Here is a 26,751-nt window from a genome sequence, read left to right as displayed (position 1 = left end):
ATATTCTAAAATCATTCAACTTAAATTTGGCTTGCACTTAACAGCATATGCTGTTTGATGTATGATGTGACATCAAAGTCAACCGTCCTTCCAAACCATGGGATGTTTACACTCCGTGACCCAAGCGCCCCCAAAAGAGCAGATTTACAAGCTCACAGCGCATGCTATAGACAGTGATCGCGACGCGTTGTTAGCTTGTAAATCAGTTCTTTTTTCCGGCACAGCTCCCAGGCTGCATTGCAGATTTGCTGCACGTTCCCTTCAATCGTCCGCCTACTGTTGCTGCGAATACACTAGGTTCCGACCTCATGAGCCGTCTATATGAATAGGTTTAGAATTAGATAAATTACATTACATTTGAGTTGTATTTTAAGTTATTCTATCTGGATGGAATAAATGTATGTGTATCCAAACTATAGCTACCCCGCGTCGTGTTAGTAAACAGTTATTATTTTGGTGGTGTTTCATTCAGACTACACGTGTCTTCTATTGATGTTCAATCAGTGAAACCTCTTGGACAATCATGTCAGCCAAAGCTACAACAGTTGGCTTTTTCCTAGAGCTTAGGAAACGACTACAAAGCGGTCTTCTCATTGTGGGGTAAGTTCATTATGTTTTGAAAACTTGCAACGTTATTCTCTTGTATTTTTCCAAACATTGTATAGCCTAAGCTAAGCTTAGCCCTGATACATGACTGTCATATAGTATATGACAGTCATGGATGAACTTCAACATAGTGTTTGCACTTTCTCCCTGTTTGGTCCGTACATCTACATAAACGTTCAGATTTCAAATATAAAGTGCTTACCCCATGGCCATGGATGTTACAATTATGTACGGACCCTCAGAAGTACCCGTATCTTCCGTATTGTTCAATGAAAAGCCTTTTAAACCGATCGGTGGTCATTTTCTCCGTATTTTCTATGTATGCTTTCAACTATGCGACCCCATCGGTTGGGTGGTGTATTGCACTCCGGTACATAATAACTCTGAGAAAATGGCCATCGATCGGATTACATTTATTTTTATTGAACAATACGGAAACTAAGGGTACTTATGAGGGCCCGTACATAATTGTCACATCCATTGCCATACTGTAAGCACTTTATATTTGAAATCTGAACTTTAATGTAGATGTACGGACCAAAAAGGGAGAAAGTGCAAACATTTTGTTGAAGTTCATCCATGACGGTCCGTCCTGGATCCATGGCTAGTATTTTGCCAAACATTGTAGGCTAAGCTAAGCTAACAGCAGTTCTGATGGAACTGGAAGTAAAAAATAATAATACATAAATAAAAAACAGATGAGAGTATTTTTTTATATACATTGCAAAGACTTATATTAAAACAAAATCTGGAGTTCTTATTTAGAATTAGAGTTCTGAGAAAGAATTATTATATGAAGACAAAGACAGTCAGTGCATAGAGACCCATCACTGAAAGTGGTGGTAGTAAAGCTGGAGCACCAGCAGGTGGTGGTGTTGCTATTATTTCTTATTTCATCTGATTCTTTTTTTTAAAGCTGTTTAGTTTTTGATTGTCGAGGAAATAGAACATGACCACTAGATGTTTTTGCACTACAGTCCCAACATGTCTACCATTTATTGATTTATGAGACATTGAACATTTTAATTTTCGATATGTGAGATTCGGGATTTAGAGGTGTGTGTGTGTGTGTGTGTGTGTGTGTGTGTGTGTGTGTGTGTGTGTGTGTGTGTGTGTGTGTGTGTGTGTGTGTGTGTGTGTGTGTGTGTGTGTGTGTGTGTGTGTGTGTGTGTGTGTGTGTGTGTGTGTGTGTGTGTGTGTGTGTGTGTGTGCGTGTGTGTTACTTTATTAGACAGAAATGCAAACAGCATACATTTGGGCTAAAAGGATGACACAAAAAAGTCATGGGGACTTGTTTTCATTGTGTTCCAACTTCCAATGTATTCAATTCATCAACATAGCATAAGAAATAACACCAAAATAATATATCATCAACAAATATAAAACACTATACAATATGTACAGAGTAGAAAAGAGGGGGGGGGGTGTAGGCAGTGAATGCCATCACCTTTCTATGGGAGAAATGAGTTTACCTCCCCTTTGGCCTCCTGAAAGGTGGATTTTCAGGCCTGTTTTGAAGGTGATCCACATTTTGTGTGTGTGTGCGCCCTGTCTTCCAGGAAAGACGTGGCTGGTGACCCTCCTGAGGTGCGTGTGACAGCGGGAGATTGTTCCCTCCTCGTCCTGACTCCTAGAGCCTCGGTACGCTTTGAGGTGCCAGCAGGAGTCAGCTATGAGCCGGAGTCCAGCATCCAGACAGCCGGAGGGGAGTCTTCCAGGGAGGAGATGCACTTTAGACTGCGCATCAACATCGACCACCAACTCTCAGATGAAGGTAATATCTTAACCTGATTAAGACCTGAGGAGGCCCGATTCTACCAATGCCTTCTAAATCAGTGGTTCTTTTTTGTACCAAGGACCCCCAAATGAATATGTATTTGACCGCAGACCCCCATCTGAAAAAATGTTTTGTGCCAGGGACCCTCAGAAGAGAAGATTTGTGTTTAAAAATGAAAAATTATTCAAACATTTTCAAACACTTTCAAGATTTTTCAAATAAATGTAAAAAATACAAGCTCGCAGCACGGCACGAAGTGATGGGCGGTGAGCTTGTATATCTGCCATTTTTGAGAACCACTGTTCTAAATCCAAAGAGTTTTCTGAAAAACATATGTTGCTATATATATATAATCGAACACATTCACACACATTTATTCTTTGCCATCTTTACAGTCCTTTGTGCTATAAAGTACAAAGTCTATTTGTAACTATTTTGAGATTGCTCTCCCTTCAGGTTTATTGACATCCCTTTTATGGTCATCTGAGACATTGAATGAGGGCTTCTGTCCTCTGGAGTCTCCTCTTCCCACTCATCTGACTCACTGTTTCTCAATACCAAGAATGCAAAGAACAGACTTACATCCTTGGGGAGAAGGTACTCCTGAAGTTAACTTGGGGAGAACATTCTGCTCTAATTAGCTGTGCATGTTTCATTCAAAACAGCAGGACCTCACATCAGTTTTAGTTTTAGTTTAACATTTTAGTTAAATTTGTATTCGTTTTTGAGGCGGGTTTTGCTAGTTTAGTTATTTATTTTGACTATTAATAGGCTTAGTTTAGTTTTTATACATTTTAGTATTGGTTTTGTTTTTTCACTGTAATATAGGGTATTTGTCATACCCGAAAACGTTTGGAAAAATACATCATGATCCAAGGAATCCAGGAGCAAAAATGTATTGTACGACCTACGGTTCAAGAGTTATAGGCCAACATTTTAAGTGGGCTGGGCCACCATAAGGACGATTTGAAAAATGTGGGGTGGAGGTTCTTCCTTGGCCTACTGAAAGTGTGCAGTGCACTGTGTTTATGATTTGTGGCATTTTGTGCAAAACGGCCCCTCCTCAAACTTTTTTAGCCAATCGTAGTAAATCGGAATGGAATCTGAAGAATCTGACAGATGCGTCTTGATCCTGTGACCACAGAGATAATATGTACTGATTTGCTGATATGTAGGAGTAGTCTTACATATCAGCTTTTGACAGTTGGAAATGAGTGTGGCCTATTTGGGGAGTTGCCTCATGATCCAAGGAGGTGGGGGGGGGGGGGGTTGACTGTATACCTACGGTTCAAGAGTTATAGGCCAAAGCGTGGAAGGGCCCTGTTTTAGCGCCACCATGAGGGGCAGAGGTTCAGAGTGTGCGTGCAAAGTTTCACGCCGATCGGTTTGACGGTGTCTGAGATTAGCTGTTACACTTCACAGACACACGGACAGACGGTCAGCAGCGAAAAACATGGTCTCCGGCTTTCGTCCGTCCGGCCTGGCGGAGACAAAAATTTGAATATAGATTTCATATCCACCCAAAACACTAGGCTTATGTTGTTTGTTTTAGTTAGCTTAGTAAACACAAAGAACAGTTTCAGTTAATATATTTGTCTTTTTTTTATGTATTTTTTATTTCAGTTAACTAAAATATGTTTTCCCCCACATCTCTGAAAATGAGGCTAGCCTCAAAATGTGACTATTTTCCAGTGGGCTCTCATAAATAAATTGACCACAGATTTGAGGTTTAAACAACTACATTTTCGCCTAAAGATTTTACTACATTCCGTGACACAGTGAACAGTAATATTTAGAAAATTAGTTTTGAGTTTTCTCCTCCCCCATTGCTGCTGGTTGGCTATGGTCAGTGATGACAATTCTCTATTTAATTTATGTTGAGCTCATTATGAAATACATGTGAAGTACACTCCACTGAGGATGATACAGGAACAATGGTTTACTCATTATTCTGTCCAGTGGAAAGGTCAGAATCTCAACCGGTCCATGCCTTCATCCCTGTGCTGCCAGACTTGTTTTATGTTGTGAAGTTGGTCCTTTACAATCGCTCCCACCAACTTTGGCACGGACATCCGGGGGAGTTTTCATTGACAAACCCAATCAAACGGGGATTGATTGCGTGGTTGCTGCCCAAGCTGCCTTCCCTATCCAGTATTTCATCGACTTGGTGCTCTAGTATAAGCTTAACACCCTGTCACTGACTTTGGCTTGTTTATTTGTTTGTGTTTTCCTCAGAGGCTTCAGCGGATGTGATAGAGAGACTGCGGGTGAAGGAGAGTTATTGTTTCTATTGCCAGGGCTGCAAGACCAGACTACTTGAAGACAGGTGAGGCTGAGGTTGATGGGAAACAGGTTTATTTATGACTTCATAAATTAAGCACAACATCTCTGACTGATGTCATGTAGTTGGGATGGTGCTGGGAAACCACTGGGTTCAACTGAGGCAGGAGTTATATTGTGTTGATCAATGATCGTGAATTAAAAGCTTATACTATCCATAAAAAATGACAATTATTTTGTATGGGCCAGTCAGTTTATTGTTCTCATGACTGCCATCTTTAGATTGTATTTCTCCCAGAAGCAAGAATCTCCATTTTAGTGTTATGGAATTGTGTATAAAATTGAAAGCTGATTGGAAAATGTTTGAGATTGGAGGAAATAGTGTCTCATGGAGTACTTAGGACATTAAAGTTTAAAAGTGTAAGTGCATTACAGTTTGTGAAACAGTCAGAATGTCTATTATTAAGCACAGGACAAGTCAACCTTATGTTAATGTTGTTTGAGGGTTGTTTCTCAGAAACATAAAAGCTGACCATAGGAAACAAAAGCTAAGTAATATTCAGGACAATCGTGATATTGCTCTTCCATGAAACAGTTCCAAACTAATAAATGCAATGGTCTCCGTTCTCATTCATTTGGTGAAATGAGTCAGTCAGCTTCTTTGAACCTGGAGGGGCTTAGATTGTATTGGTGAGAGGTACTCGTTACAGCCCAATGAACACAACTGTACTTTGCCAAAATACCCAGAGTATTATAATAGATGGAAGCAAATATTGGCTGTTGCCTTATGAATAACTTGTTATTTAATTCCCTTCCACTGCTAAGGGTGTTTAAGCGAGTGCTCCCTCTTCCTAATGGCAACTGGAATGCCATTGTAGATGACTGGTGCTGTCACCCAGACCCATTTGCTAACAACAAGAAGTTGCTGCCCCGTCCGGAGGACTGTTTAGTAGGTGACACCTTCATCCTTCTAGCCAGAGACGGTGGCTGTGAAGAGACTCTCACCCAGGAACGAGGCCCTGTCGGCACAGAAGGCAGCCAGGATCCAAAGGTGAGAGACCCTTTTTTTAAAGCCTGATTGCATCCTGATCGAGCTAGTTGCATGCCTGTGTCTACTACCAAAATAGTAGATCTACAAGCTTACAATGTGTCGCATTGTGAGCTTGTAGATTCGCTAATTTCGGAGTGCGACAGGATGCGCGAGCAAGTATAAATTAGGCGGCTTGGAACAAATGTGCTCGTGTCAGAGCTTATTGCTGTAATCAAGACAAATCAGAACTCATTATTTTCACAACTACTGTAGAACATTTGGGACGTCCAGAAATTGCTTTCAAGTTTCCTGCTGGCGTCAGTGTTTCTTTTTGTTTTAGTTTTTTTCACAAACAAACAATAGAAAAACAAACAACCTAATTTTGCACAATTACCGATCCAGTTTAAAAGCAATGTTTTTGTTGCTATGTCATTTGTGCTCAGGTCAGGGAAATCGGAATTCTGAAATTGTACCCGAATTTCCAAAGATAACAGTACATAATAAATAATAACATACATGCACAAATCTTTATCTCGCATCACATGGTGTCCGTATCTGTGTGTCTGGAAAACAAATGTTTAATAAGTAGTGAAAATACGCATTGTGAGCTTGTAGATCTGCTATTTTCACTAGTTTGGGTCACGGGGAGACTATTTCTCTTTTGGGTCTCGAACTAAAACGTTTGGGAACCACTGGTCTATGTGGATTGGATTGTCTTCTATCACTCACTCTCTTTGTGCATAATGTTGTTGGTATGACTAAAAAAATAGGCAGAATGAGACCAAAATGTGGAAATAGATTTCTAGGCCATCTGTCTATTTCGCTCTCTCTCTCTCTTTGTCTTCTCCTCTGCCTCCTCCCAATCTGTTGTGGATTCATGTTATTTTTTCATGTTTTTTTTGTTTGTTCTTGGGGTCGTGCCTGTGTTCAGAAGCCATGCCACAGACTAATGGTCGTTTCCTGTAAGAGCTGCTTATCAGTGCTTGGAGAAGCTGTTGCGTCAGGTTAGCTCTTGTTCTCACTCACTCACTCACTCACTCACTCACACACACACACACGCACACGCACACGCACACGCACACGCACACGCGCACGCGCACACACACACACACACACACACATACACATACACATACACATACACATACACACACACACACAGAGAGTGAGTGTTTTGGATTTTTACCTGTCAGCTCATCTGCACATGGACTTTGAGTAATACATATTAATCAACAATTTTTCGTAATATTTGACCTCTCTTTTAAACATTAGAAACCCTGAAACTGTACATCACAGAGGTAGTGGTGGAGCCTAGTGTTGGAGACTACGAACCTGACATTTCCCTACTCAGGTGAGTTTTATCTAATATTTGGATATGGAAATTATTTTTTTTCGCATCACATTATCTTGGATGGACTTGTGACAAGAAAAGCCAGGACTATGTTTTACTGTTAGTGCTTCCCTGAGATTTCTTTATGACTGGATGAAGATGAGTCTCCATGTTGGCATGCCATCTGGTATGAAAACAGAGGAATGTGCAGCTTGTGCATGTGCAGCTTAAATGCATTTTTTTATTTGTCCGTTGTCCTCCACTTTCATAGATCTCGTTTCCTGGAACAGACGATAGCAGCCAGGCTGCTGGCGTTGTCCAGTACTTTAAGCTCCTTCCGCTACTCTATCCAGACACCTGATGAAAAGGCCTTTTTACTGGTAAGAACAAACCAACATGGTAGAGGGCTTTACATAATGTTGATGCTGTGTTCAGACGGGCAGCTACAAAGCCACAGGCTACCATTTGTTTTCAATAGAAGCCTGCAGCGACATGAAGATACAAAGCGACACCTGACGTTTGTAGGTGCTACAAAATCTACAAAGCTCAGAGTTGAGCTGGTTTCAACTGCAGCTACAAAGCTACAAAACGACAAAGTGTTGTTTAACCATTTCCACTCACCTTCTCACTCACACAATTCCTGCTTGTAATTAAAACGAATTACACATTTTTCTTCCCTTTTTATATTTTTCTCGCTCGTCTGACGTTGTTGATCAACACTTCAACAGCGACGCAGCGACAGATACAGATGCTGCGTTGCTTTGTATCTTTGTGTCTTTTGTAGCTGCCAGTGAGTGAACGCAGCATAAGAGTAAGTAAATGCTGTATCATTATGTCGGTGAAGGTTTGAATGTAAGAAAAGACTGTATTGACGTGCGTGCCACTGAATGTGACTTTGACCGCTCAGGTGCACACATGACACCCGTCTGTGTTAAATGACTTGTCCGCTTCCTCAGCTCTGGCTGTTGAACAGCGACTCCATCACAGCGTCCATTCCAGAGAGACAGGCTGTCAGCGAGGATGAACCCGATGAGCCCGATGAGCCCGGCCAACAGCATTGGCCGGGCATTCCATCATGCAGAGCCGCCAGGGCCCAGAAGGTCCTCTACATAGCTTGCTCTGATCAAGACCTCATGCAGAGAGAGTAAGGCCACTTCCTACAGCCCGTCCCACCCCCATCCCCCCTCAATCCATGTCTCTTCCCTGTCCTTAATCTTGTCCTTTCATCTTTCCTTCACAAACCACTAAGCAACCACCTGTCTCACGGCTCACAGCGAGGAAGGGAACATGAAAGTCTATACTTTGTTTATATAAGATCAAACTTAGCATTTCGCACTACGATTGTGTATTTAAACGTAAGTGTCTGTTATTTTGCAAATTAGCCCACAATCAAAGGCAACTCCAAGTTGTCAGAACAGATTAGATTTAACACTGTCCGTTCAATGCACTGCAGGATTTGTTCTGAAAGGTGTGTGTGTGTGTGTGTGTGTGTGTGTGTGTGTGTGTGTGTGGGTGTGTGGGTGTGTGGGTGGGTGGGTGGGTGGGCGGGCGGGTGGGTGGGTGGGCGGGCGGGCATCTCTTCATGCACCCCACCGGCGGAATCTTCCATCCTCCTTATTTTCATTGGAATCAGCACTCTGCATCTATTCCACCTCCTCTTTACCCAGATCCAGAAAAACTGAGTAGGGAGAAAGAGAGAGATAAAAGTTTAGTTTTGCCTCTACTGTTCTGACAAGTCAGGTGATTGACATAGATGGAAAGGGTTGCAATTGCAAACGTGTACTGGATTAAATGAGTACTCGTTAAACACCGAAAATGGATTTGCAGGCATATATTTTTTATATTTTATGATTTCATTGTTTCAAGTTTTGCAGCAGGAGATATGAAGTAAACTTAAGTCATCCATTGTTTCTGATTCTGACATCACTGCTCTACAGCATGTGGCTCTGGCAGTCCATTGTGTTAAAAGTCATGGCTACTTTCACTTTGCCAGGTGGAAGTAAATCGTCTAAAATACACAGTTATTTTCACTTGGGTGGAGGAGGAGATGAAGGTAAGGTAAGGCTCCATTAAGAAGCAATTTGAAGCAGAGGACAAAGTGCTTGTTCCAGCACACAGGAGGATTTTCTGGACATATATGTTACATATTTCGTCAAATCAATCAGGGCTGAGGTTGTTTGCTTGTCGGCTCTTAAACGTTTTTTCACTTCAAAACCATACATTTTCAGCAAGCGACACGACTCTAATGACAGGAAACGTTACGTCCAGCTGCCATTTCCCCTGTGTAACTTTCCCACACCACCTAATCACTCATCTTTGACCTTTTGGATTCTAATGTGACGCGAAGGGAGCTGGATGCCTTGGATCGTGGCTGTCACAATCGGGGCACACTTGACTGCACCTGCAGACCGTTTGTTGCAGAGGCACTGTTGAGTTTGCCTCCTATAATTAACCGGAGAATCAATGAGCCAGGTTAATCCAGGTTGTAACCACTGTCAAATTATTCAATTACGCCTTGATTTAAAGACGCTATCACCATTTCAGCACCAACACATATGATAACGTTATGTGTCACAGGTATGGGAGTCTGACTGCCTGTGTTGCTTAACCTGGTACAGAAACGGAATAGAAACATTTTAGATAAGGTCTTACCTTTTAAGGTCTTGCCTGTTAAAGAAACCTACTGGGCTGGCGTAGCCGTCTGGGCACCGCGTGTCGCGGGTTTGAGTCCCGATCCTGATGAACTTTTCTGCATGTCACCCACCCCCTCTCTCCCCAATATCTGCCAGTCTACTGTTCATCTATCAATAAAGGCAGAAAAACCCACTGGACTAGTTCCCACAATCCCAAATTACTGTCTATTTTGCCAGCTGGTATGCCAGTTGGTAGGTAATCATCTACAGGGTGACTTTGTCGTATGTTTACCACTGTTGTATGATGTATGCGTTTCCATCGTGTTACCATGTTGCAGTCAGCCATGGTGGGCATAGGCTGAGAGAGTGATAGACCGTTATCTGTCACTTCCAGAAGGGTTGTGTGCTCCTCCAAGGAATGGCACACAGATGGCTAAATGTCATCCCCAGAGAAACTGGATCAGCGCCATTCACGCACAGACAGGGCATCGATCTTTCCTTCTAAATCTCTTTCTTCTCCACGATCCCCTCTTTCCTGTCTTGCTCACACACATGCATGCACCGGCTCACACAAGCCGTCCATCCTGTTTTATGCATCTACTGATGGATTAAAAGAACATAATTAAAATGGTATTTATTGTTTCTGCCTTGAATTTATAATCCTCTTCTATGCGTCAACTGAGCACTATTGGCTGTTTCATACTCTTGTAATGCTGTAAATAAGTCTTGGGCTTGTACTGTACACTCAACATATACAATAGTATCTTAACTTACATTCTGTACCAGATTGGCTGTGCTACTTTAGATTTTAAATTGGTTGTAATAGTTTTTTCTTATGTGATAATTGATTTTTGTAAGATGCTTTTTTAGTATTTTTGTGTGTGTGATACACTGACTCTGAGATTGTAATGTTTTCTATTGTTGTTATTGTCTTGGACCCCAGGAAGACTAGCTGTCATTTGGGCGGAAGCTCGGGGGGATGCGTATAAATAAACAAATAAACTTGTGCGTTTTCAGAATTTTAACCAGTTGGGAAGTCAGTGCCATTGGCCATCCTCTGGTCCTGCCACTGAAGACATGTGAAGAGCTACAACAATTGATGGATGACAGCAACTCTTCTCTTCCGACATCATTGCGTCGCATGAAGGAGTTCAAGGTGAGACAACCAATGGATAAAGTATGTAATGTGATCTGAAAGAGCCTACTAGATAAGTTTATTCTGTCTTGAGTTTTGGAAAGTTCCTATTGGCTCCACAGCAGGGACCCTGGGTGGTTAGAGCTCATTATTGTTGTACATGTTTTCCCTAACTCTCCAGTGGTTCAGTGTTATTATTCCTCTTCAATTAATTACGCGATTCAGAGCCTCCTGTGCATATAGTCTTGATTACTGTCATATTTTCAGGTCCCCCTCCACCTCCACCTTTTCTGCAATCGGTAATTGCAATAACAAAAAAATTGAGAAAAAAAAGTATTAAACTTAGCCAGAGCTACCATACAACGGTTTTGACTAGAAAAATAAACAGTGTTAACTCTGCTGACAACTCTATTCTTCCACGGTTACAGAGTAATTACCACCACATCTGCTACTTGCTGTGCAGAAAGTTAAGGAAGTGACTTCTGGCACTTTCTTCTCTTCCAAGTGACATTAAAGCTGTGCAGTAAGCAATTTCTTTTTTTTTCTCACAGCAGCTGTCAGGTGGAGCTCCAATTATTTGGTCTGTTGAACTAGCTTATGGACGGACTGTGGCTCTCATTAGAGAGCATTTGAGCGGGCCAGAGACTTGGACATTAGGAGCAGTTATTATTTTTACGCGTAACCATTAATAGAAGCTGATCTAACCGTTAATGGAAGCCGATCTATCCAATCTAAGTTACATAATTGGAATCTATAACTCCCCTTTTAAAGCGAGTAAAGGTTTTCGGATGGAAGACTTGTATAAGAATGTCATTCTGTTGTTGTTGTGTGATTATGAAGGTACTGCGCACGGCGCGCTGCAGGCCAATGCTTAAAATGCTTACTAGTGTTTCCCTTCACCTGCTGTACCACAAGCCTCTAGGATGGTAAACTAATTAAATTCCACAGGCCCTGTCTCACTGCAGACCGATACACTCCCGACTGCCGCCTGGCTCCTCTGATATCAAAACCCTGTGGCTAGAACCCATGAGCAAGTCCTTATATTGGGGATTGTATTGCCTTCGATGTTCTGGGTATAGCCACACGACAATGGGAGAAGCTAGTACGATGTACTGAAATGGAAGACGGTTTTGGTGTCTGTCTGGACAACGACATTGGTGAAATGAGTGTGATAAATTGACCCACTCAAACACTTCCTACTTCCTCAAGAGTAGCCTTCTCTGCTGCAGACAAGAGGAGGACATGGGGTAATGTGATCACAGAGCCATCTCCAGTTACCGGAGATGGTCTCGGAGAGTCTGGGTTTTCCTCCGCTGGTCAAATCACTTCCAACACGCTGGGCATGGAGGAGACTTTAAACAGGATAGCAGTGTGGGAGGCTGATATGGATCTGAAGCACTGGGTCTATGATATGAGAGAAGGAGAGGGAGATAAGGAGACAAAGTGGCAATGAAGTCAAGTGTGTTTGTCTCTCACCAGGGAAACAAAGTGTGTGTTGCACATGGGTGTGTATGAGAGTGGGGTTTAATGTGATGGTGTGTGCATGTCTTTGCTTGAGTCCCTCTTAACTAGATGAAATCCTGCAGCCTAAACCAGCCTGTTATTACACTGTATATGGAATGTACTGTCTTGCACACCGGGAGCGTTTATTTCTTGCGATTAATTTGCATTCATTTAAACTGCTGTTTGTGTTATGAGTGCATGCACACTGAGCGGCGAGCGCGACTATTACGAGGCGATTAAGAGACGTCCTTATGTTTCGAAACGGGGTCAATTTTTCAGCTCAAATAAATCATCAACCTGTACGTATAGAGGCATCACCAAAATAAAAGTTTGCGTCGCTTTTTCGTATCGTTTATTTGCGTCGCCCCTGGTGTGTAATAACCTTTTGTCCGGTCGGTTGTGGTCTGCCCTCCGTCCTTAATGGGAGGGCAGGGTAATGGGGTGTAAAGTAGTCCCAACTCAGAAGTGTCACTCTGGCAACAGAGGGAAGACTGTACCCTCCACCCCACCCTCATTAATCTCCCCCACCCACAGAAAAGCCATGAAAGTAGATAGACGTGGCCCGAAATAGACCCGGCAGCTAAAACTGAGGACGAATTTGATCGATACATTCCTTCAGTCCACAAGACGTCACACTTGGAGCCGCTGAACATCGTTGAAATAAATTACTCCTCCCCCCCAGGAAACACGTCTGGATTCATTAGACGTGGCCCAACGGATGCACAGGGACGGGAATGCATCGCAAGCGTTGGTGGTGTGACACGGGGGACGTATCAGTGTTTACATCGACATTGATGGGAAGAAGACTTGAGGATCACAATTCCCATGTCAGTTCCGCACCGAACATTACTGGTGTATTTCTTGCACATTGATTTAACTCTCAAAGTGTACATTTAAAAATCTAATTAAATTAGCACTGAGGATTCCACGATGTAACTGACCCAAATAAAATCGCTGCGATATGGTAAGGCAAGGCAGTGCTACCTGTATGTTGTTGTTGGTCATACACTGTAGGTGCACAAACCTTCAACAAACAAACATCAATCATGGTTCAGGTCAATAGCACTCAATGACTGCAGGATTTAATGACATGCTTGAGTCATCCCATGGAATCACAAACCCAGAAGCAATTGGATTTAATAGTGGGCCCTCTTTTCCCTTCGGTGTTAACGTAATGCTCTCTCACACCCAGGATGATCTGAAGATTGGAGGATTGGGCCCAGACTCCACATCATTATGTGGGTCAATGGTCATGTTCACTTTGCTGGGACAATCTCCTTGGCCTTCTGAAATCTTCCACTACCTTAATACCGTAATGACTCAGAAATTCTGTTTGACTTGATTTCCTCACAGGGCAGCTTTTCAGTTACTATTCTGTGCAGCTGGGTTGAGTTTAGAATCTCTTCCACGTTTCTGTGCTCACACGTTATGCTTTTTTTTCTCACTTAATGTCAATCTTTCTCTTTCCCTCCCTCCCTCTCTGTCTAGTTCTCGTTCTCGCTCTCTCACTCTTCAAGTCGGGAAATATTCCCCTGCCACGTTGCCAAGTTTTGAGTGCTGTGATAACAGAATGCCTTGCTGTGAGCATCAAAGAATGACTGTTTGTGGGAAAGGTCTATAGAGCCTCTGGCTTCCCATACCCATCTCCTGATCTTGTATCAGTACATTTTTGCGAGATAAGCCCCTGTTTTGTATATTCCTTCTATGACTAAAGGGTTATCATTTTATATAGATGGGGAGCGACTAGGAGCGGACGGAATCGTATCCCCATGACGTTGCAGTTGGCATTTCACTGTGGCATAAGCTGAACAGAACTTATTCCTTCTGATGTTGTGCCTTCCTTGTTCTTTGTAGGTCTTTTGCAGAGCTTCACCTCTTGGTCGCTGTTTATCATTTGTATGAATTACTGTTGATGCACCGGAGCGTAGAGCAGACATTGGCATGGAGGCAGAGTAGACGGGGCCTTGAGTGTGGCAAATGCCCTCATCCATCATACCAATATAGAGCTCTCACAGGAGCACACCCAGCACTGTGTTATGACCCTGCAGCAGGCAAACACTCAGGAATAGCAGATGAGAGAGAATGAGAATGAAGTGGGAGTTAATTTGAGGGATTTTTTTGTGTGTTGTGTTTATGTGAATACATGTTGTTATGAAGTTGATTAAATCACTGCCATCTGTGTCTTTTTGTTTGAAGATGGTAATAGCTGTTAATGTGCTGCTTTATTTAGCCAACAGACGTCTCAGCTTTTAGTTAGAGAAAACCTCAGTGTGCAGCGCACAACAAAACTAAACTACAAAGGTGTGCTCAGTGGAGCGCAAATCTCTGTAAGGTTTATGTGATCAGTGATAACTGACTAATTGCCACCGTAGGAACAGTGGCAACGTAACTTTTGAAATACCACAACTTACAGGTGCATTTTGGTGTAAATCAGTCATAGGGCTTAACTGATCAGCGCCTCTCCATCTCCCTCTCTCTTTCTCTGACGAATTGTCGATAGTGCTACATTACATTCGTGTATGTTGTTGATTGATTGAATACTTCATTAGTCAGAAATGTAAATGGCACGTTGTACAGTAAGACATTAAAGGGATAGTTCACCCGTAAATTGACTTTTTTTCTATCGATTACACACCCCATGGAGACTTGAATGAATGGAGATTTTTTGTTTTTGTTGCATTCCTAAGCCAATAATTTGATGACCAGTGGACTGGTAGGCAGCGGTTCCGGTAGGAGACACAAAGGAGACTCTTTATGTCTCCTACCGGAACCACTGCCGGTTATCAAATTATTGGCTTAGGAATGCGACAAAAACAGAATAATATCCATGAATTCAAGTCTCCATGGGGTGACTAATCGATAGAAAAAAAGTCATTTTGGGGGTGAACTATCCCTTTAAGGCTAAAAGGATAACACAAAACAGACCTGGGGACTTTCCATTGTGGTATTCAATGCATCAACATAGCATAAACAATTAACACAATAATACCCGTCATCAACAAATACAAACACTATATGTACAAAGGAGATGGGAAATTACATTTACCTCCCCTTGTTTTTTCAGGCCAGATTTGAAAGAAACCAGTATTTCACATCTTTTAATGGATGGTGTCAGGGCATTCCACATTTTGGTGGCAGAGATGTCTCTCACTCGCTCTCTCTCTGTCACTCTCTCTCTCTCTCGCTAAATTCCAATACTCTACTCGCGTTCTCCACTTGCGCCTTAGTCCCGCCTCCGAGCGAGGAAGTCGGGATTAGATGCGAGTCCTTAGGAATTGAGCAGGTTGGACTGATAGCCACGTTCCTATACTCAAATGCCTGCTCGCTTCCTCTGTCCTCCAGCTGTCATGTTGTATTATTGGTCTTGGACGCTGTATTTCTCTAAAATGCGCTTAGCAATTTAGTTTTTTAACATGCATTCTTCCACACCCATGCACAACAAACGGCATTATTGTGTAAATAAAGATCAAACCATTATTTAATTTGTTGCTTCAGAAGCTTTGATCACTGTTACTCAGATATTTCTAAATGCACTTTATGCCAACACCGTTGTTGGAATTTCAGTTGTAATTGGCTTGAAGTAGATGTGCCTGATTGGCTGGTTCCACTCCATAGCCTTTCGGACAACACATGTATCCCATAGCCTGGGCTGGAGGGAGACGGTGGTCTGAGATTATGAATTCAGTAGTTGTTGACATGTTACATTGACAGATTTGAAAGATATAATATTTGGGAATTTTCTTTGCCTAGTGGCAGCGTGCACATGAAATATGATGCTGATTGGTGTAATACTTTGTGAGTTTAGCTGCAGACACACGACACGCAGGTGAAAACAACACTTTTGCATTAATCTCGTTGCTAGATATCCACAAGTGTGCATGTCGATTTCAACAACCTCCCCTTTTCTGTCTGTTCTCCACAGGTGGCATACTTGAGGCTGTGAGAGTTCAGAGATCAGCAGATCCATCCTACACTCCCAGTCCCTCCACAGAGGAGATGTGTAAGGGGAAAGCTGGCTTCTGATAACGTAATGTGTGTATGTGTGCGTGTGCATGTGTGTTTGTTAGGGATGCATGGCTATATCAGCCTTACTTCGTTATCGGCTAATATTCGCCTTGTTGACTGCTATCGGCCTATCTGCAAATAAGATGACATTGACCGATGTTTTGGTGTAGTTGTATAGCAGACTAAAAAGGCTTTTGACAGTTATTTTTCACAAAAAGAAATTTCATGTGAAAGGTGGTTATATTAATGTTGTTTCATAAATGTATATGATTGAATTTGTGGTCATTCAAAGAGTGTGATGAAGGGCCTTTTTATAATGAAGATTATTTTTTTCCCTTGGGAAAAGGGAGACTAAATAACGACAAAAACAAAATAAACTAAGTAATGGATCAGCATTGGCTATTGTCCAAATTGTTATTTTAAAGTATCGTATTGGCCCAGAATTTCACAATCGGTGCATGTCTACCTTGTGTGCATTTCAACTAATAAAGAGCAGGTGCATTTATGTTCTTGTTCAGCCTGGTTGGTTTTCTGAAGATGTTTGATGCCATGCCTCCGCCATTGAACAAACATGACCGCATGTTGCACCCAACAATAATCCACATGATAGTGTTGTTGATAGATGCAGCTAAGTCTTGTCTATTCTCTCTGCACCAAATTAGATGAGATCATGCTTTATTTGTTTTTCTTTCTTCTGCTCTGTTAGCCTGTTAGGGTATAATTTGTTCTCGTTCAGCACTTCGGTTCAACCTTTGTCGTTGAAAATGTGCTATAGAAATAAAGTTTGATTTATTTGATCCAATAACATTTATATTTGTTCTAACATTATGTAAATTTCTTACATTTTCTTGCATAAAAAACATATTAAACCTTACTTCATTTTTAAGTGTCTTCCCACTTTTCTCCTTCTTGGTTTGGTTGATACTGTATGTGGGGAAGACACTGTCCTGGAATTTGTTCGTGATGATTGCTGAATGATTAGAGGCACTCCGTGTCCCCAAGGTACAGCATTGTGACCCTCACATCAATGTAGTTACAGCATATGGATACAGAGATGGGTGGTTGTCCCCCTATGGGTTTGTTTATGAATCTATTACCATTATTTAAGAATGGGAACATACAGGACTCTTAAAGGAGTAGTTCACCCAAAAAAATACTTATTTTCTATCAATTACACAACCCATGAAGCCTTGAATACATGGGTTACATACATTAATTTCAGATATCATTACTTTACTTTTTACATTTAAAAGCACAACAAATGTACCATGAGAGTGGTGAGCGAGGGATTGGCTCAGACGGACTTGTAGCTAGTACTGGGTTTATCTTGGAAATATGAACGGTATGTAATGAATATACACAGCCTAAACCTTAACTGTATCAAGAGGTTAAGAGGTTATCAAGAGCTAGCCAAGCTTCATGACATTCACACGGAGCAGTACGGTCTCATTTGTTTGTTTACCTGCCTGCGCCAGTGGGATTATATGTTTCCACCCCATTACATTTGCTCGTTTGTCAAAATAACTCCTGAAGGAGATGATTAACTTTTGGGCCGAAAGGTCAACGCTACAATCAAACCCAAGGTCAAAATTGAGACTGGATGGGTGGATTGTCATGGAACTTGATATAGAATATTAGTAAGCTGCAGGATGTAGATATTAATGTTTTAATCGAAAATGTCATAGGTCAAAATTACATTATCGATCATATCTGGTGAAAATTGCATATGTTTACAATTGCATACTGTAGCGTTGGCAGAATTATGCTCTACTGAGTGCAATCTTTCTCATTTATATTGATCTGCAGCTCAGTGTAGAGCTGAGTCCTTACTTCTGGCAAGGCATTCCATCTTGGATGGAATGCATCTTGGACGAGCAAAACAGTATAATAGTGCATTACTGTATGTCCACTTGTACATGCTTTTAGACGGTGGTGGTGGGGATCCAATTTTATTTTCTACTGCTGCGGGCATGCCTGGATCTGCCGAATACTGAAGTGACAATTACCTTTTTATAAAATACAAAGAAGCATTGTGCCCACCGAGGCGGCAAAGCAGAGTGAATTGGCTAATTAAATTCATCCAGGATTGAACCGTCAAGGCATCTCCATTTCTTCTCTGCCCTCTTACCACAAGTGCAAATTAAGCAGTGGTGGAAAGTAACTAAGTACATTACTCAAGTACTGTACTTAAGTACACTTTTCAGGAATTTTCACTTTACTGGAGTGTTTCCAACTCCAGTAAAGAGGCAAATATTGTACTTTTACTCCACTACAATTATTTGAAAACTTGTCACTAGTTACTTTGTTTTTGATTATCATTACAAAACATACATTAACAACTTCAGCCCTATGTATACTTAGGCTATTTGAAAATAGCTGATCTACAAGCTCACGACGCGTTGTGAGCTTGTAGATCGGCTATTTTCAAATCATTTTTATACATTTGGAAACTTGTGAAATGGGACATTCTGAGTACTTTTACTTTCAGTACTTACGTAGATTTTAATGTGAATACTTTTGTACTTTTACTCAAGTACATTTTGAATACCGGATCTTTATTTGTAGCTAAGTATTTCTACATTGTGGTATTGGTACTTTTACTTAAGTACAAAATGTGAGTACTTCTTCCACCACTGAAATTAAGTACTGTAAGCCCTGAATAATTGGAAGGAGGTGCTCTGATGTTTTGGAGACACTGACAGAGACACCACTACCCAAAAGCCTTGGAAATGTTACTAACTCCTCTTGGTCTTTTCTGCTCGATGATGGGAACTGGAGGTGTCACATTAAATGTTTTTGGCCAGTACAGTATGTTTTTGTTGATACTGTGCTGCTCATTAGCCGTTTTAGCTAGTTGGATCAATAAACAAATGTAACAAAGGCCTATTCCACATAGTACTTGGCCTTAGTAATGAGTCAGGCATTGTTGTCGGACAATTTCAGCTTGACATGGTTTGCTCTCCCTTACCTTTTATGATATGTGCTGCTGTAGTACATTGCAGCCAACAGGAATGGTGTTAGCCTTATATAATTTAAACCAAGACCTGAAGCCGATTCTACAAATGTCTTCTAAATCCCAACAGAATTCTGAAAAAAGTATGTTTCTATATCAGTGGTGCTCAAACTTTTTCATGTCAAGGACTCCCAAAATGATATGTATTAGGCCACGGACCCCCATCACAAAATAATTTATTCCAGGCACCCTCAGAAGCAAAGATTTTAGTAAAAAAAAATCGCTTCGATTTTTCAAAAATAGCAGATCTACAAGCTCGTAGCGTGGCACTCGGTGGGTTAATGGTAAGGTAGGGTATATTCTTGATTAAAATGGGTTAAATAGCTCTATATTCTGTCAATGACAATGTAATGTAATCATTGCTAGAGTGATTTCTTGTTAGCATCTCTCGATCGCTTTAATAAACAGAAAATGCATTTTCATGTCGAGTCGATACCAATTTTATACAGGATAAACAAGTGAAATTGGAAGTGATGACACAAAGAAATGAGCAGACAAGATAGAAACTGGAACACTATAAAAGTGAAACTGATGAATGGGTACTCTCTCCTGATTGGATGAAATTGGCAGCTCACCTGAAAATGTATTTTGTGTGCAGAACAGGGAGGGATGTGTTCCTCTGCATGCGTTATGTCCTCCTGGTGAAAACTGTCAGGTGAAAAGAAACAGCTGAAGACTCCATGTTTGGAGGGGATGTGGTGTTGTCTACAGCATTGGTTCTCAAAGTGGGGTCCGGGGACCCCCAGGGGTCCTTGGGGGGGTTCCAGGGGGTCCCCAGCAAAATGTGTTAATATAGCTTCACAATCATTTTAACCACTTTAACCTTTTATACTTTGGCTATTCAAAAATTGCAGATATACAAGCTTGTAGATCTGCTATTTTTGAAAAATCGTGAAAATTTGTGCAAATCTTTGAATATACATTTTTATAGCGAACATTTGTAACTCAAATCTTTGCTTCTGGGGGTCCCTGGAACAAAATATTTTGAGATGGGGGGTCCGCCGCCAAATACATCAGACCAATCTTTATGGGTTGCGAGTCAATATCCCCTTTTTTTTTGTTTCCTACATAAAAAAATATATATATATATATTTCAAAAGATTAAATAAAGTTTAAACAAAAGTCACAACTTTTCATCAATTAAGAACAATTCCAGTATTTCATAAATAAAATCGAATAATTTCCATAAATTAATTTTAAAAAAGCTTTTAAGAAGTAGCGAAAATAGCCGTTCCACAAGTTCGCAACGCAGCGCGCGCTTGTAGATCTGCTATTTTAACTATTTTGGGCAAACATCTAGTTTCTCTTTTGGGTCTTGAGCTAAAAGGTTTGGGAACCACTGGTCTACAGCACCACTGGTTCTGAACATCGTGTCCACCAGACCAGGGCTCCAAAATGGACCCTCGCGGGTCTGTAATTCTGAGAGTTAAATGAACACTGTGGATTGGAGTCCCATACATCAAACCATTTTATCAAATGGGGGTCAGCCTAATGCATATTAAAAACTTGGGGTCTTTGGTATGTAAAAAGCTGGGCACACGTACCCTCCCCAAGATCAACAAGTATACAGTTTGACAGTGACTTCGATTGATTGATTGAATATTTTACAAGTACAGTTAAAACACTTTGTCTAAAAGGTCTGTTCAAAAAAGTCCTTGCGGTCTTGTTTCCATTGAGGTCCATGTAGTCCTTGTTCCTTGTTAAGTCCCTTGTTGACAGGGACTAAACATGGTGGAACTGGCAGCCGCTAAAACTGGGGAGAAAATGAAAAACAACAAAACAGTTGGTAAAAATAACATTGATTTTCCAGGTCTTTGCCTGCACTAATGGGTCTGATATTATTTTCATATTTAGCGTCGCAGCGACACAGTGATGTGTGAGATTACACATGGCCATTTTGGAATGTGAGAGGTCCTTTGAGGGAGGTTAAGCCATATAAAACTGGGCCTGATCTTTTGGGAGTAAATGAGGCATAAGATTGAGTTTCCCATTTTAGTCACTCGGGCCTAATAATGAGTGATCTGTGCCAAAGATTCTTCAAGTCATTCCACCAAAGTAGCAATCCTGGAATCTTTGCGGTTTCTCATTAGAGTTCACTATCTAATGACTGAGATTGTAAAGACTTGTGGTCTTTTCCCACATTAAGAACGACCCCCCCCCCACTCCAACCCTTCCAAACTAATCTTTTTGTCCAATCCAAGTTGTCTGATCCTGCCATGTACTCTTTTCACTGAATTATCATTTTCCCCTCTCACTAGCTCTTAGTCTTCTCCAACACCCCATGCAGTTGACAATATTTCCCCTCTTTAATTCACAACAGCTCTCGTGCACATTAAATTTTTTTCACATAGGATGGCGAGGGAAGACTTAAGAATAATTAATAAGATTAATTAATAAGTCCTGTGTTCTGAGTCATTCAATCACATTTAAGGCAGGCGTACGGACAGAAGCGGCCCTGAGCCCTGTGAGGATCAGTGGTGGAAAAAGTACTCAACTGTTTAAGTAAAAGTATCAAATCTGCAATGTAGAAATACTCTTACCCAAGTAAATTTTGATTACCCAGACTTTTACTTATAACAAGGTACAAAAGTATTGGCATCAAATATACTTAAAGTACCAAAAGTATAAATGTATAAAAAATCTTTTGAAAATAGCAGAAATAATTGTAGTGGAGTAAAAGTACAACATTTGTAGTGGAGTAGAAGTAAAAGGACTGCAAATTGGAACTGCTCCAGTAAAGCAAAAATACCTCAAAATTCTAAGTAGAGTACTTGAGTAAATGTACTTAGTTACTTTACACCACTGGTGAGGAGGACGCTGAGCGGGTGTCCACGTCAAGCAGTGATAATGCCGTGCCGACGACTCCGCACTGTCCAAGTTGCATACTAATAGGGTGAGAAAGGAGTGTCAGAATCTATTTAGAAATTTCACATAGTACTCGAGTACAAAGGACCCCAATGGAGACAAGCCATAGGCTTTCTTGGGTTTAAAATCCTCTTAGCAGACCTTGTATTGAACTGTACTTTCCTGTGTTGCTAATAAAGTATTCAATCATTCAATCAATCAATGATAATGAGTGGACATGGTCTGTATCTAGAAATGTTGATATGAAGCTCATTCTTGGATCCTGAAACAATGTACAGTATACCTGGTTTACAGAAATGGTTGATTGATTGAATACTTTATTAGTCAAAAATGAAAACAGCATGTTGTACAGTCAGACATTAAGGCTAAAAGGATAACACAAAAAAGTCCTGGGGACCTGTTTCCATTGTGGTCCTATGACACAATAATACATGTCATCAACAAATACAAAACACTATATGTACAAAGGAGGAAAAGGGGAAACAGTGGCAGTGAATGACACCTCCTTTCTATGGGAAATTGCATTTATCTCCCCTTGTGGTCTCCTGATAGAGGACTTTTCAGGGCAGTTTTGAAAGAAACCAGTGATTTACATCTTTTAATGGGTGGTGTCAGGGCCAGTGGCGTACCCACCATAGAGGCAAGTCAGGCGGCCGCCTGCCCAACCAAAATCTAGCCTCCCCTAGAAAATAAAGTAAAAGACTGAAAAACAGGCAGTGAAAAAAATCCAAAGAGAATAGTGGCCGTCGGACCTCCTCCTCCATTCACGCGGGCAGGCAGCCAATCGTCGCCTATAGTGATGCAAATGTAGCCTCTATCTTCATGGGGTACCAGGAGTGCCAGGTGTGGGGGTCTGGGCCATCACCTGTTCTCACCTGGCATAAAAGGGGCTCTGAGTCTGAGAGCAGCTTGAGCCATTAAACTACAACATGAAGAGACCACCGCTGAATAATTGATTGATTGATTATACTTGCATATTGTTTTTATTAACGTTTTTCAGTTTTGTAGTCAGTGTAGTGTTGTTAACTTGTTTCCCCCCGAGATTTTTCCCCGAGCACCACCCCCCCCCCTCCCGCGAGAAAAAAATCTCGCCTGCCCTAAATGTAATTTCTGGGAATGCCACTGGTCAGGGCATTCCACATTTTGGTAGCAGAGAAGTAGAATGAGAATTTCCCCATGTTTGTTCTGTATTTGGGTGGTACCAGATCGTTGTCGCTCCCTCTAGTGTTGTGGTTGTAGTGTCACTCACTTTGGAGAAGTAGTTAGACAGGTATGAGGGTATTGAGAGCACTGCCCCTTTGACTATCGTAAATACCAATCACATTTTTATTTGCTTAACCCTGTCTTCTACCCTGAGCCATCCCAGACTAGCAAAGTGTGTTGGAATTAGGTGGGTCATGGGCTTTAGGCCGTGAATCTCTCAAGACAGATTCTGCTAACAGCAGAATCTGCCTTAAACATACAGTGATGTTGTTAGTAGGAATAAACACAGAAGCACCGGGGAGGAAGTGGGCTAAAAAAGGGGAGGAGCGTGTTACACACAAAGAAGGAGGTGGTGCCCTCAGAGGCAAAAACAAAGGGGGGGATTTTTTTACCGAATGGGTTCCCAGATTGCAGAAATGTAAAATGTCAACCTTTTTGTCTGCCATTAAAACTCACATGAAAAGATTGGATGACTCTTAAGATGAGGTAAAATTTAAACAAACGTGATTGGATGACTGTGGACACATGGCTCATTAATTATTCATGTCTAAAATAGAATTATGTGAAGCTCAAGATCCACATGGGAACGCTTGACATACTGTATGTATGACTCCAAATTTGGGTATGCGTTTTCAGCCCATTCCGACCACCATTGACATAAAATGTAAGTTAAATTATGTAAAAAATATTTAAAGATTTTTTGGAGGCACCTACTTGGTCTAAGTGTGCACATGAAATTTGGGGCTGAACATTCCAGAGGTTTATCCCCAGACAAACACACAGACAGACAGACAGATACAATGGGCACACACAGACACTGACTCTCTTATAAATGGCTAGCCTCCTGCAGAACCACACGTTATAAACAAAATAGTGCACACCCCTTCCCCCCTTCCCCCAGTGTTTCCTAGTCTAGTGTACTACCAGGGCTATGGTGCATGTCAGTGGATCCCCTCAAGGGTTCATTAGTTTGCCCATTGATCTCTGTGATCTTCAGTGACAATCTTTGAGCAAATGATGATGCCATGCCTGTATTCAAGAACCGGCATACAGTACCTTCAACCAGCCCCAGGGTATGATGGACAGCTCAGCTGCACTAGTAGGTACGAGGCATTCTCCAGAAACCAGTTCAGGAATTCATAATGTATGAGACAAACGTAGTGACACCCCAGAAAACTGCTTACTCTTCACCAGCTTGAACATTGTGTGACATTCTTATTGCACATGCTGCGATCACATCCCCAAGAGCCATTGTGCAACCATGTTGCTGATTTGTGAAATCTTTTTATGCCTTTATTTATAGGAGAGTAGTCTGACAGGAAATAGGGAGAGAGATGGGGAGTGATATGCAGCAAAGGCCGTTGGGCTCGGGACTTGAACCCGCGACGCACTTTCCAGGCTACATTGAGCATAAGTGCCTGGACTGCTACGCCAGCCGGCCCCTTTTTATTGTTTTAAATGTGCCTTGGGGTGCATCTTGGTTCCGTCCGTTAATGCATGGACCATTTAATTTACTCCTTGCGAGCAGGAGGACCCAGGTTTGAGTCTGACCCCCTTCTTGCCTCGCATGTCTCTTCTCTCCCTCTGTGCCCTTGGTCTTTCTACACTGACCTGGGGGAGGGGGGGGGGGCTGGGCAGGAGCCTAAAAGAAAATTGTTCAAATCAGCTTACTGCTGATGGAGGGATAGTGGTTTTGATGCTGTTACCTGTATCTCAACATCACGGAAGGTTGCTGATCCTCAGTCTGAGGATTAGCATAACAGGATAACAGAAATTGTGTGAAGGAGCATAAATTAAGCTTTAAGCCATACATTTGAATTATCACCCAAAACAAAAATAAGTAGAAACATTGGGTGTCAAACTACCGTTATTGGTGGTGGTCTTGAAGTCAGCTATAAGGTTTCAAAGGAAGCCCAAACATCCCTCGAGAAGAACTGAAATGTTAACATTTAAAGAGGAAATGAAGGGGTTGTCACATACCACAGGCAATCCATTCACTGTAGATTGTAGTCCTTTGTTTTAACAGGACTAAGACTATATCAAATCTCCACTAGCAGCCCCTAGAGATCATGTTGTTCCTTTCGAGATTTACAGTATTATTTGGGACCAAAGTTTCGGACAGGCCGTCCAAACATTAGATTTTGAGGTCTCTTGAGTGCAAGTGGATGTTTTGGCCCATGACTGAGCTGACAGCCTGCTGTGCCCGCTCCAGGGAAGCTCTGCATAAAAGATGCTTAGATGTAGGAATGGGGGGATGTTAAAGACGGGGCAATCTGTTCCCACTCATGGCTAAGACAAATGATTCAATTTACACAGTCCCATGTCTCTTCCATGTGCCTCATGGGTGCATTGGAACAGCCGTGCTGCATGTGGCTGTGCAGCCATTTGGGATTTTTGTGGACAAATATAAAGATAATATGATCCTGCCTTGTGGGGGGCAGAAGTCATGCTATATTATAGAAATATATCATCTTGGTTTTTCATGAAGGTCCAATAATTGCGTCTAGAAAAAAAAAGGAAGAACTTGGCACAAAACTGCAAGGGTCCATTACTCTGTGTGTGTGTGTGTGTGTGTGTGTGTGTGTGTGTGTGTGTGTGTGTGTGTGTGTGTGTGTGTGTGTGTGTGTGTGTGTGTGTGTGTGTGTGTGTGTGTGTGTGTGTGTGTGTGTGTGTGTGTGTGTGTGTGTGTGTGTGTGTGTGTGTGTGTGTGTGTGTGTGTGTGTGTGTGTGTGTGTGTGCGTGTGTGTGCGTGTGTGTGTGTGTGTGTGTCATTGGTTTTCAGCTGATTGTTGCCTAGGGTGAAGGTCTTAATATGTTTGTGTGGGAGACATACCCCCAGGACACCATGGCAATATATCCTTCATATAATTAGCTCAAGAAATATGGAGACCAGAACCCCAAAGAAGATTAAAGGCCAAGAGATATTCCCAATGGCCCTGCCCTGCCCTGCCCTGCCGTGTGTGTACTGTACTGTACGTGCGTGCATGCAAACATTCAGTGTGTTACAGTATGCATGCACACTTTTGCTTTTGTCTTGTGCCTTTTGTCTAGACGTGCCCACCACCACACCACACCACTGTCTGGTTTTTCGGAATGTTCCCAGTGCTCTTCACATTACTCTCATTCTCGGAGGCATAAAACATTTATTCTGTGATGGAATCATCGCTGGGACACAACAAAGACCATCACTCTCTCCCACTACAATGAGCAGAGGCCGTTTCCTTGAAGTCGAGGTCATTGTCTTATTTCCATTCTTATCAGAGAGCTCTTGCACTGCTCTGTCAGCATGCCCTGTTTGTGCTGGAATTTATTTTCTTTGTTGCTGTTGTGGTGTTTTCAGTTTTGATCGCATGGCTGTCTGGTGTTAAACG

The 26,751-nt window shown here is 41.7% G+C and overlaps 1 protein-coding gene across 1 annotated transcript; it reads left to right on the top strand.

Moving 5' to 3' along the window:
* The first annotated feature begins 282 nt into the window (after positions 1-282).
* On the top strand, positions 283-17,190 carry ube3d (ubiquitin protein ligase E3D). The gene is made up of 10 exons (XM_080427100.1): positions 283-600; positions 2,166-2,380; positions 4,619-4,709; positions 5,489-5,714; positions 6,625-6,697; positions 6,966-7,044; positions 7,295-7,403; positions 7,980-8,167; positions 10,674-10,812; positions 16,217-17,190. Exons 1-10 carry the CDS (start codon positions 524-526, stop codon positions 16,235-16,237), a joined length of 1,218 nt encoding a protein of 405 aa, XP_080283226.1. The 5' UTR covers positions 283-523; the 3' UTR covers positions 16,238-17,190.
* The last annotated feature ends 9,561 nt before the right edge of the window (positions 17,191-26,751 follow it).

This window comes from Gymnoscopelus braueri, assembly GCF_963280865.1.
Source record: "Gymnoscopelus braueri genome assembly, chromosome: 4".
Classification (NCBI taxonomy): domain Eukaryota; kingdom Metazoa; phylum Chordata; class Actinopteri; order Myctophiformes; family Myctophidae; genus Gymnoscopelus; species Gymnoscopelus braueri.
This window is presented reverse-complemented; position numbering and strand designations above follow the sequence as displayed.

Bases quoted from the DNA above. Each gene is read 5' to 3' on its own strand.
- ube3d (XM_080427100.1), top strand. From the start codon at position 524: ATGTCAGCCAAAGCTACAACAGTTGGCTTTTTCCTAGAGCTTAGGAAA. The intron at 2,381-4,618 runs GTAATATCTTAA...TGTTTTCCTCAG, and splicing joins CCACCAACTCTCAGATGAAG to AGGCTTCAGCGGATGTGATA. The intron at 6,698-6,965 runs GTTAGCTCTTGT...TTTAAACATTAG, and splicing joins TGGAGAAGCTGTTGCGTCAG to AAACCCTGAAACTGTACATC.